Consider the following 13114-nt stretch of genomic DNA (forward strand, 5'->3'; position numbering starts at 1 on the left):
GCAAAATTACTTCAGAGATTTCACTTAAACAATGAATCAATAATTTCATACTGCTTCCCCATGGATATCCTGAATGACATATGGACTAACTATCCTTCTGCACTTACACAACACTGGACACCAGCGATTGCTTAATAATCCATAGCTATAACTTTTATGATGAATTTTGCCTCTTTCAGTTTGCAAACTGTGAACATGCAGCAATATTTTTTAATTCTTTTTGCTGAAATTATTCAGAAAATAATTTCAGCAAAAATGATTTTCTTTTGTGAAAAAATGTCAGTTGTCAATTTTGTTTTTATGAAAAATGCTGTGCTGCTTTAATTTTTTAAGAAAATATGTTGCGTGTTGTCAAAATGGTTATAGAAATGTTCGCTTTCTTAAATAACTTCAGAATATGAACATTTTAGATAACTATTTTGAAAAATTATGAATATTTTACAAAGAATGAGTAATAGTTTCATTTTGAGCACATCAAAACACAAACAAGATCAACATTTTGAATTTTTTTACAACATTATTTTTGGATTTTTTTGACCATCTCCAACTGTAAATATTTAATATTTGAAATTTGAGTTGTTTTGATTGGACATTTAGGTCACCTGGATGAATGAGGATATGTTACTATCAGATTTTGAGTGAGAATTGTCATGTTTACTAGGTGAAAATTCAATTTCTCTACTATACTATACTCTATACTATTTGTTTAAATCTGTTTGTTCCAGTGAACATCCTGCAAGAATATTAACAGAAAGCACACTTGTGTGAAGGCAGTGAAAGCACATTGCTTTAATGATTCACACAGAAAATATTTTTCAGTAATCTCGCTCCACTAGTATCCATAAAGGTTGGAGAGATGTGCTTCTGGGATCTATTGTCCTCTCATTATATGCACAGGCCTGAGACAGGAGTAGAGAAGAGCAAGAGGAAGCAGGTTATGCTGTAGGAAGAGGCCAGGGAAGGAAAGGGAATCCTAAAAGGGAAAGGCATTTGTACCTAGAGGGGAAAATTTAAATTTGTAGTCTGAAGACCAAATTCTGCCCTGGGATCTGTGTGCCCAACTCCCAGGCCCTGATTCAGGAAAGCACTTAAGAATGTTCTTAACGTTGAAGAATGTTCTTGAGTCCCATTGACTTCAGTCCCATACTTAAAGTTAAGTGTGTGCTTAAGGGCTGTCCTGAGTTGAGATGCTTTCCTGAATTGAGCCTCAGTGACTTCTTGGTTTAATAATGACTTCACTGGTAGCTCCACATATGAAACAAAGACTAGAATTTGGCTTATGTACATGTTGCTTCTAAATATTCTTGATTTTGCTGTGAGGATCTATTCTCCCCTTGAGAGATCCACGTAACTGCTTTTATACTTTCCTTCTGTTGCCTGAGAAGGAATTGATTAAGTATTTTTTGTGTTGTCCAAATTCTCCTCTGCTACACTGGTATAAATCTTGAGTAATTACATTTTCTGTAATGGGTGCACTGTGGTAAAAAGCAGAATTTACCTCCAAGAAAGCAAAATGCTTTAAGTACCATATGTTGTGTTTAATTTTAATGATATACTGAGTGATGTGGAGACGGTAAACTTGCTTCTAGTCAGTAAGACAGTAGGAAAGGATTGTTTTACTGATATTTTCCATTATTCAATAAAATTACATATTTGCTATGGCAGACACTATAATTTATGAAAATTCCATTGGTGATAATACTGTCTAGTCCAATAATACTGTACCAAAATAGTATTGCTGTTAGTGCATATATATCTCTACAAGTCCTAAGTAGTACTAAGGAGATATGCTGCACTTGTTTTAAAAAGAAAATGTTAAAGTATGTTAAGTACCTTTATCCTGAATACACATTTGATTTTATTTTTAGTTTTTGTTGCACACATTTTTTTTGTCTTGTATTTCACACACACATTATATTTCATTGTAAGATTATATTAGATAGGGCTCTTTTAGTCAGGGGGAGTTATGTGGTTTTATTAAATCTAAATAAATGCCACCTTTTGGGGGCTTGTATTTTATCTTTGGGCAGGTAATGTTTCTAAGACCTACAGTATTTTGATTTTCAATGTTATATTCACACTTGTTTAAATTCTGCCTTTCTGCCAGGAATAAACTGATTTTTAAACTGCACATACTGTACAGTAAAATGTACATGCCAATACAGGTGTATAAAATCAGTGCAAAGATAGCACTCAAGCTGTAAATACACACACTTAATTTTTTTTATATTTGTGTGTATATTTATGAATAGAGCCCTAAAAAGACACTTATAGCTTGTGAGGATGAGATAAAGATGTTAACATGATTCTTCATTTTTTAGGGCCAGACTCTCATCTCAGATTTATGGGCATGAATTGTTATGCAGCTCTGGTTAGCTACTACTGTTCTTATGCATACAGGTGCAAGAGCTGATTTTTTAAAATGTTGTTATAGGGAGCAATGACTCTGAGATTTGACTCTGGCCCCTTTAAGTTGCGTAATGTCTTTTATGAATAGAGTCTGAAGAGTGCAAACCAGGAGTCAAGAGAAGAATGCAAAATCAGTTATTAAAACCCTCCTCAAAGTTAATTTTCCTATAAATTATCCGATTCCTTTCTGGCCAAATAATAAAAAAAGTATTTACATCTGTGAAAATCTTAACATCTGAGATGCTTCTTGCTTGACATGTCATTCCAAATTCTGTGCATTTCTTCTGGAGTTATCTGATGCACTGTGATCACTCTGCGATATCTACACAAGCTGTAGGCCATCTTCCAGTGATTGAAGCCACTGTTTTGGAAAGGGTGAATGCCAAGCTTCCGAAGACAGAGTCCCACGTACACATCTTCCAGATGAAGAAGTCTGGTATGGAGGGAGGTTTTGTAAATCAGTTCTGCTACATCAGCTGAAAAAATGTAGCCAGTGCCTGAACAGAATGGTGGATAATTGCTGTCAGGGTACAAATCTCTGGGCATGTACCATTTACTGCGGACATCCCTTATTGGTCCTCCATTGATGACATAACCAGTAAAGTACCTTCTCCTTGGCTTGGTATTGGGTTTGAGCAGTTTATAAATAAGGTTATCCATATTTACAAAAATATCACTGTCTGTCTTCATAACATACTTTGCTTTTGAACAAAATGTGGCCACCCACCTCATACCCATTAACGTTTTAAGAGTAAGGTTATGATAAGAGTCAATGAAGTCCTCAACAATAATGTCGTGAAAAATTTGACTTTCTTGCTCTACCATCTGATTTAATACAGGATCTGCATTCTTCCCAAGAAGGAAGAGAGTGGCAATTTTAATGCCTTTAAAGTTGTTTTCGTCTCCCCAAGTCTCTCGAATTGCTTGTCTTGCATCAAATTCTTTGTGAGTTGTGCTGATCAAAATGACTAGGAAAGGGATACTCTTCTCACACTTATTAGGCTCATTTATAAGGAAATCAAATGAATGTGGATTTATAGGTCGAGTTCTTATATTACCAAAAGAGACATTTTTCCTGGCTATCGATATGGTATTGAAGTGTCTGTGGCCAGTGTAGGAAGAAGTAGGACGAGTTATACTTAAATACCAAAGAGCACTTGCCCAACAAACTACAGTCAGAACATATAAACATGAGACCTTTGAAGCCATTGTTTCTGTAGCTCCTCTATTCAGTATAGTGAATAAATAGCCTTCTTACCATTAGCATCTCTGTGTCCCGCAAAGGCAGCATATTATTAACAAACCTTAAAGTTCGATATAGAAAAATAACTGTGTAATTGTTCATGGATCTCAGATGGAGGATATTAACCCTGAAGATACTTTTTTTCTTTCTTTCTTTGTATAGTAGCAGCTTCTATTTCTTGAAATTTTCATTTATCTCTGAAAAATATGAGAAAAAGATTTTCATTGCTATGTCATATATTCTTATGATATAAGATTTATCATTCTCCTAAATTTTATTTCATGAAGTCCTTTGATACAACACACTGTACTGGAATATACCCATCCTGGAAGAACATGTTTATGAAATATACAGGCTAATAATTCATCTTGTATTATATCCAATTGAAAAGACTGTTACTGTATTTTAGGTCGTCAGTAAAATTTAAAAGGGATTTGCTGGGAATTCATCTCCTTCTTTTGGACTACCACAATCTAGCATAATATTTTAAGATAAATTATAAAGCATTTTACATTAAAATATAAGATAAAATATAATTAAGTAAATGAAATATTAAAATATACATATAAATTAATATTTGCTTACAGTCTTCTTTAATAAGGCACACAAGTCTTGTAGGACAGAGTTAGTGGAGTATGCGTATGGATATCTATAAACCCAGTTTTAATACAAATTGTACTAATATGTGTCCTGGCAACAATTAAAATTAAATTAAGCAGGTTTGGACTAGAATCCTGTTCCTAAGCACAATAACCATAATAGGGAAGAATATGCTGTCGTAAAACAACCCATAATAAATCCGTGTAAAGATCTGAATACAAATCTAGTAGAGACCATGGTAGGAAGATGTGATTATAGTTCTTTTCTAAACAAACAGTGCAGTAGCTTTCTGCAGCATTGCTCTAGCTAATACTGTGCCTCATCTACAGTAAATATTGCCCTAGTGTATGCTTATGGTGATTGTATTTTCAAAACAATAAACTGAGACAGTATCATGGTAAAAATTTTTGAAAGGTTGCAAAATACTCATGCAAAAGTACACTTTTTTTAAAAAAAGTGCTGGTTTTGCTCCTCTCAGTTACTGACTCAACAGACACATGTGCAAATTTTCTGGAGGGGAGAATTTTTCCTGCAACATAGGCTATTCTACAATTACAGGTGCATGTAGACTACAGACACTACACATGTAGCTACATGCCACAGGGAGGCAGGCTGTGTCCACACTTGTCACTGTGATGTGTAGCTACATGCCACAAGGAAAGACTTCAGCAGTGGAGACCTGCAGGAGCCTTTCCCTGCTACTGCAGCCTTTCTTTGCTGTGTGTAGCTACACGTAAGTGTAAACTAAGCTGACGAGATAGGAAGTGTGAGAAATCGGGACGGGGGTTGAGGGTAATAGGAGCCTATATAAGAAAAAGCCCCAAATATCGGGACTGTCCCTATAAAATTGAGACATCTGGTCACCCTAGTGTAAACACAGCCTGCCTGCCTGTGGCGTGTAGCTACTTGTGTACTGTCTCCACACTGCTGGAGCCTTTTACTGCAGTGGGTAAAGACTCAGGCAGTGGGGAGACAGTGGGACACTAAACTGAAGGCACAGTTCTGGCATGTAGAGAGCTGCGTAGGAATATATACCTTAGGGCCAGGGCCGGCTCCAGAGCCCAGCGCGCCAAGCGCGCGCTTGGGGCGGCATTTTGCCGGCAGGGCGGCAGCCGTCTCCGGTGGACCTTCTGCAGTCATGCCTGCGGGAGGTCCACCGGAGCCGTGGCTTCGGGGGACCTCCCGCAGGCATGACTGCGGAGGGTTCGCTGGTCCCGCGGCTCGGGTGGACCTCACGCAGACGTGCCTGCAGAAGCTCCACCGGAGCCGCGGGACCAGCGGAACCTCCGCAGGCACGTCTGCCAGAGGTCCCCCAGAGCCGCGGGACCGGCACCGCCAGAGCGCGCGCCGCCCTGCTTGGGGCGGCGGGATTCTTAGAGCCGCCCCTGCTTAGGGCAGGGGTTCTCAACCTTTTTTCTTTCTGAGGACTCCCTCAACATGCTAGAACAACTCCAGGGCCCAGTGGGGGATGGGGGGACTCAGGGCTGCAGGCCAAGGTGAGAACCCTTGGGCATAGATGTAGTTTGCCTTCAATTTTTTTGGGTGGGGGGCAAGGGCTGGCGGGGCTCTGGCCAGCTCTGCACAGTGGGGTCCAGGGAGGGAGAGCCACCTCCACCCCCTGACTCACCTCAGCAAGCCACCCACCTATCTGGGGCTGTGTGCCGGTGGCTGTTTCCCCAGGACTCTGCTGGGCCGGAGCCACCCAGGCAGCTCTGACTGGCTGCGTGAGCAGCCAAAGGGGGTTGGGAGCTGAGGAGCAGCCACAACCCTGGCGGGCACCAGCAGCGGATAGGGGAATGCCACGGCTGCCCACTCTGTGGCACTGCCAGCCAGAGGAGCCGCTGCCTTGCACTGCTGGCTCCGGCTTCCCGCCTAGGACCTGGCTGGGGGAGAGGAGGAGGGGGAGGAGTGGAGCTTCCCCTGGGACTGCCCCACTCTGGGTAAGGCACTGCAGTTTGGGGGGCAACATCCTTGTGCTCCCTCAACTTTGCCCATGGGCTCAAGGTTTCTGCCGGCATCGTGGTTTCAGCCCCGCCCCACTCCTGGTGGCAGCTGGTGGGGAGAACTCAGGGTTTCAGCCCCAGGCTGCTCCTGGTTGCAGCAGGAGGGAGCTCGGTGTTTCAGGCCTGCCCAGTCTCAGATGCAGCTGGCGAGGGGACGGGGAGAGCTCGGGGTTTCAGCCCCACAGGGTGAGGGGGCACTGGGACTTGGGGCTGAAACCCCACGCTGCTCCGCCTGTCTGGCCTGGTGGGGGTGGGGCTCAGGGCACCAGGTTTCAGCTGCGGGGCCCTATGGACCCCCTGAAAAGGCTTGTGGACCCCAGTTGAGAACCACTGCCCTAGGGCTCAGGCTTATAGGGCACTCTAGACTACTCTACTCACCTGAGCAGTGCTTCACTATCTACACTGCTAACTGGATGTGCATGACTGTACTCTATACACCACCAGAAATGTAGATGTAGTCTGTGTTTTGAATGAATGTATCATAGAACACTGAATAAGTGCTGTTAACATTCATTTTGAGCAAAAGAACAGCTTTAATAGTGTCTATGCTCATTTTGGGTGCCCAGAAAGAAGGTTCCAGGAAAACTGGGCTCATGTGCTACTGAATTCAAAATTTTGCCCTCTGATGCACAGGTGCAGCTGTATTTGAAGTAAACTGAGGCTGTGTGCATATTAACTGTGTGGCAAAAAAAAACCCTGATGGATTTTCCTAAAAGAAGCAGATCGATACAGCAAAAAGAGGAAAAATGTCACTCTAACCTTATCTCCAGATTAGGAAATTTCTTTTAACCAGGAAGTGGAAACAAAGGCTTTATTGCCATGCCTTACAGGGTTATTTCTATAGACTACACATGGGTAAGTGAAAGGTTAACAGAAGCCTGAGAGACCAATTAGCCCACCTGCTTACACCTGGAAACTGTGTCAGATTCAATTTCTTATCAAACCCAGCTGGGGAGGAGGTGGTAAAGGAAGGAGCTCAGAGTGGGAGGAGAGACCCATGAGAAGAGGGGGTTTGATTTCCCTATCTAAGCAAAAGGAACCAGGGGGAAGTTACAGCAATAGAGCTAGCCTGGTGGTGAGCACAGAAACAGGGGCAAGGCCCCAGGGAGGTCACCCTTTGGATTGCCATTCTGGAAGAGGAATAAGGAGCTGGGGAGAACCAGAGAGACGGAAAGTACAAGCCCAGGGGGTGGTGGCATGGAAAACAGTGGCCTAAGTTTGTTTTATTTGGGGAGTTTAAGTTCTGCTGAGAGATGCTGGGCAGAAGCCCAGAAACCCCTGATTCTGAGAAGAGTGGGATTGAAGAGGAGCCCAGGAGGGCTGGAAGATTTCAAATTGATGACTAGTACTGTGAAGGACACAGTTTATTTAGGATACTGATACACCAGAAGGGGTGAAGATGTACGTAACTTGGCTCTAGGGCTGAGTCCCTAGAAGAACCAGACCACCACAGGGCCCCAATGGTCATTGGAAGGAGGGGACTGAAGGGAAGGTCCTGTAATGCTGCATCCAGCCATGAAGGGATATGCTGATTGGTGAGTTCTCTCTTCTATGCAGATACAAAAACATCCACATTAGAAAGTGTTTTTTGTAATCCAAGATCATTTATTTGTTCAAGTTATGCAGTGAGTTAAGGAAGGAGTGGCAGGCTCAAATTGGAATGTACTTTGTTTAAGCCCAACTTCTAGTATTTTAATATTAGGTTTTGCCTTTTCTATTACTGATATTTTTTTTATAATAAAACACAACTTTTGTACTGTGCATGGGAAATAAAAATGGTAACACATTGAGAAAACATTAACAGTGTTATTGACTGGCTTGGCTAGAGTGTAATGTATCACTGGAGGGGCGCTGTCTTTTCTCAAGTGCTCCGCCTGTATGTTCAAGCCTGTTCCAAAGCCCATTGATTTTAATGGGTTTTAGAGCAGAAGGGCAAACATTCTGAATAGTCGTGTTGTGCAGCATAGCAGCAATCCTGACTCCATGAGGAGCCTTGGATTTGTCACAATATTCAGGATCTTCCTTTGTTAATCAATAATCTAAGTATACAGGCACAATCTTTTAAAATATGGCCTCTGTTTTGTGCATATGAAGCTGTGCACCACAATCATTTGGGCATGCAATTTTTTGAGCACCCCCACTGGTGAATGCAGGTAGAGTTTACATGCATGAATTCCACAGTGGCATTGGTGAGAGTTAGCCCCTCCACTCTCACTAGTTTAAATTCAGTAGAATTGTTGGAGCCCATACAAAACTGAAAAAATAAATCCCTAATCCAGCAAGATTTCTCAGAACTTTTAACCAGCTCTGGCTGAATTGGGATCAATAGGCAACAATGACAATTTATTATTTTTAAAAAAGTGTGTATTAACTGCCACTTTGAGACCAACGTACAATTCAAATTAGGATACGTGATGCTGTGTTGTGATATAAAAATTTTATAAGTGTGAATTTGGGATGCCATGAGTGAGCTATATAGTTCAGTGTAGGTCAGCTGTGAAATCATGATACATAAAATCTTTATATTGTACCATACCAGGCAGTACTCTGTATATGCTACAGAAAGTGGTTTAGGACATTTTATAGTGGATTGGGTTGTGGCTTTCCTTATCCCTTCCCTAATAAATATAGGCACATTAGTTACCACACATAGCTGTACAGATTTCTGAGGGAGAAGAAAATTAACTAATACATTTTAGAAACTGTAAAATTGCATAAAATAGATTTTTCAATCCACTTATATTGTGATTTTTAAGGTCCCATATATCTCATGATCTAGCAGGGCTAGAAACTACAAATGTCTCATACGAGTAGGAAGAAAGATTCCTAGCTTTCTCGTTGGGGTAAAATTTTCATTAGAGATCAGATCTTAAAGCCATCACTCATCCAAGAATGATTATTTCCCATCCTGGCCCTTGGGCTCATGTAACTCAAAATGAAATTCCACAGTTTTCTGGTACACAGTATTTTTAAATAAAAATGGTTGTGACCCAAGGACCTCTTAGTGCCAATGGGCAGAGGGCACAGGGAATGCATAGGCTTTTATAGGGATCTTCTGGGCCAGATATTTGCGTAATAGTTCACCAGTGGGTGAGGTCTCTACCAAGAGCCAGAAGCCCACTGGTCATCATAATCATTGTGAAATGTATGTACAGTAATATGTGAGGAGTTGTGTGTGTATATGTATGTATGTATACTGAAAATTATGTTCTTAAGGTCTGGGAGTAAGGCAGGTCACCAGGAGGTGACACTGCTTGGAGATGTTCCTTTCAGGCAGGAGGTAGCAGATGCCTATCTCCCAGTCAGGGGCGGCTCTAGATATTTTGCCGCCCCAAGCAGGGCGGTATGTCGCGGGGGGAGCATGAGCACCCCCCGCGACATACTGCCCCAAGCATGTGCTTGGCGTGCTGGGGCCTGGAGCCGCCCCTGCTCCCAGTCTGTTTTTTTGTGTAGGGTATGCCTATTTGTATAATGAGTTAAGGGTGGAATGAAGGACTGCAAAATTGACAAGAGGAAATTTACAGGATGAAATAAACAGCAGGAAGATGTGCTGTTTATGAATAAAGCCCAAGTATTGTTCTGGTGTATCTTGGGGTGCATTCCCCTGCACCCCGTCTTTCACATAGGAGGTAAGCTGACAGTTTGCTTATCTCATGAAAAGTGTCTGGCTATAAAGTACTGCAAGGATTTTGGGTGAGCAATACTCTACAAGACAGGAGAGTATTTTGTTAATTAATCTAGGCTTTAGAAAGAAAGTTATGATTTTATTTTATATATTTGCTACTATTTAAATCTCTGGGCTTTGTTAAATAAACTTAGATATGTTTATAGTGAAAACAAGTGTAAGTGCTGTGGGCTGAGCAGAGCAGTGATCTGAGGTGGAAGCAGTAAGCTGGGGTGTATTGTTTCTGTGGAAGTAGCAGATCTGTGAATACTACCAATGTCCAGTGGAACAGGAACTGGACACACCGGGAGGATGCTCGGAGGACTCGGCTATTGGAGTGTGCCTGTTGCTAACATGTACAGTGACATTAGGGCCTGCAAGGCCTAGAGGGGGGATGACCTGTGTTGCCCATGGCCAGTGGAGATGGAGAGCTGACCCTCAAAAGGTACAGACATGGCTTCCGATGCTAAGAGCAAGTGGTAGTGAGGTGCCTCCCAACCTTGGGTACCCCAAAGAAGTGTCACAATGACTGTTTGAAAGCTGTTCCTAGGTTTGGAATATTAAACATAGCCCCAGTAGTGAGCTTTATGTCCAGAACTCAGGTGAGGTGTTCAAAGGTACATGATAAATACAACTTATCACATGGTTCTGTGGGTTCGCCTGATTTAGAAATATCTCCTAGAGATCACCATCCCATATGTGGGGGGGGGTGTAACATGTATAATGTGTGTGCATGTACTTTAAAAGCTTCATTGGTTTCCTTTGTAAACATAGATTTTCTTAGGTTTATTATAATAGTAAAAACACACACAAAATAACGCCCCCTCCAAACACACAGCAATGACTTATTTAATCACCCAGCAATATCAGTAGCTCTCTGTGTGTTCCTAGTTTGTTAGAAAAGAAAATAGGAGGATTGTTGAGAATCGAGAGAGTGAACGACTGAAATGACATCCCACAAATTGCAACAGGATGTGGAAGAGTACTTAAGATTTAATATCTGATACAAACATGGATTTTAATTTTTTTTAAAGAATGTGTGTTAATGCTGTATTAACACACATTCTTTAAAAAAAAAAATTCAAATCTCTATTTGTATCAAAGTGGGAGGTAGAATATAGCATTTGACTTTGATAGCCAATTCATTACTTGCTTCCAGAGTATGTCAGGTGAAGTTTCATATCAAGAATATTAGTACTGCATGCACAGCAAATATTAAAGCTTTGTTCAGAATACTAGATCTTGAATTTTCTTTCTCTTACAGAAAGTTTTTAAAATGCCACTGTACATATTAGCTTTAAGTTACCAGAATCTCATTATTAAAGATCTCCATTATCCATTCAGGATCTGATGGCATTTTAAGCTAATAGTTTTTTGATAACCTTTCTGATTTGAGGGTAAACCCACAGCGTCCTGCATATAACAGATAATTGGTATAAGGTAGCTATAGTCATAGTACAATAGACTTGGGCAAACATAGTTCTTTTTGTGTTTGGTTGTGGTGCTAAAATAAATGTTCCAGGTTTTCTATTTATTACCTTTTTTGTGTTAAGCATTTGACAGGATATGTCAATATGCTCTACTTAGCACTTTGAGAATGATTGCAATGATGTAGTCTTAATACTGGTGCCTCCGTATACACAAATACTTCAGGCTCTTTGCAAGTTTTTAGAAGCAGTACACATGCTTTCTCTTGACAAGACAGGACATAAGTCTTGTAGCATCTTGTCCCATGAAACAGTTAATCACATATAGCATTGTCAGTTCAGATGCTTGTAGTAATATTTTAATAACTTTAGTTTTGTATCTTGAATATGTAGTCTTAAATACAGTATGAAAACTTCTTAAAAATATATTTCTAACATGGCTAATTGTACCAATCAGTCACGTGCTGTCAATATCTTCACAAGGGAGCTCACGTATACAAACTGTTTCCTTTGTCCTGTCCTGTCAGAGAGGAGGACTGAGGGACTGAGAAATCTGTTCAACTGTGTGGCGATTTAAATAGGAGGCCACAGCACTAGGCAAACATTTATATTAAGGGAATCTGCTGTAGAAGTCTCTATTTTATACAGTAACTCTTCACTAAAAGTCATCCCAGTTAACGTTGTTTCATTGTTACGTTGCTGATCAATTAGGGAACATGCTCATTTAAAGTTGTGCAATGCTCCCTTCTAACTGTCGCAGCCGCCTGCTTTGTCCATTGCTGGCAGGAAGAGCAGTCCGTTGCAGCCAGCTGGTGGAGGTTTGGAACCAGGGTGGACCAGCAGCCCCCCACTCCCCTAAGTTCCCTGTGATAGCCTGCTGTGTGGCTGCAGCAATCAGCAGTTCAGCTGCTCCCCAGAGACTCCTGCTTGCTGTGCAGGCGGGGGGAGGTAATGTCAGGGTGTCCCCCTCCCCCCCTACTCCTGCACCCTGCTTACCCCTTCTCCATATAGCGCAGGAAGGGGACACTGATGGAGAGAGACAGAGAGAGCTTGGGACAGCAGCTGCTATATCCACTTAAAAAGATAATGCACTTAAGAATGGGTCAGCTTACTTAAAGGGGCAGTGTACATCTCTCTCTCTCTCTGGCTCTCCCTCATACACACAAGGTGTGTCTGTCTCTGTCTGCTATGCTGTCTCCCCTTCTTCGTGTTCGTGCTGCCTTCTGTAAGAGGCTACATTAACAATGTGTTAACCCTTGAGGGCTCAGCCAAGCGCTAGTTCATCATTTAACAGCAGGGCATTCAGCCCTCTTCTGCCCTCTAACTTCACCACCTCAACCAAGCTTCACAATCATCACAGCTGTGAACAATATTAAATTGTTTGTTTAAAATGTATACTGTGTGTTTATCTATATAATATATAGTTCTTTGGTGAAAAAAATTTCTCTGGAACCTAACCCCCCCGTTTACATTAATTCTTTTGGGGAAATTGGATTTGCTTAACATAGTTTTGCTTAATCACATTTTTCAGGACTACAATGTTAAGCGGGGAGTTGCTGTACTTAAAAAAAAAAGTGTGAAATATATACTGACTACAGAAGTGCATTCAAGCTTTTGTATTTTTAAATGGCAGGATGTGTATGTGGGGGATGCGGAGACAGAGAAAAGGGATAGACCCACATGTAGGGAGTCTGGAAAAGTGTTTTTTTTGTTTAATGTCTGAAACTGCTTTCCAAAGGTAAATGATTTGAGTATTTTTCTGTGCTAA

General features: G+C 41.4%; 1 protein-coding gene across 1 annotated transcript in view; it reads right to left on the reverse strand.

Moving 5' to 3' along the window:
* Positions 1-586: 586 nt before the first annotated feature.
* Positions 587-13114, reverse strand: part of B3GALT1 (beta-1,3-galactosyltransferase 1) — a 325572-nt gene continuing 313044 nt past the window's right edge. Inside the window, exon 4 of the mRNA XM_039493756.1 lies at positions 587-3849. Coding sequence (XP_039349690.1) covers positions 2638-3618 — 981 coding nt within the window. The 5' untranslated portion in view covers positions 3619-3849 and the 3' untranslated portion in view covers positions 587-2637. The remainder of the gene's footprint in view (positions 3850-13114) is intronic.

Source organism: Mauremys reevesii, linkage group 11 (assembly GCF_016161935.1).
Source record: "Mauremys reevesii isolate NIE-2019 linkage group 11, ASM1616193v1, whole genome shotgun sequence".
Lineage (NCBI taxonomy): Eukaryota > Metazoa > Chordata > Testudines > Geoemydidae > Mauremys > Mauremys reevesii.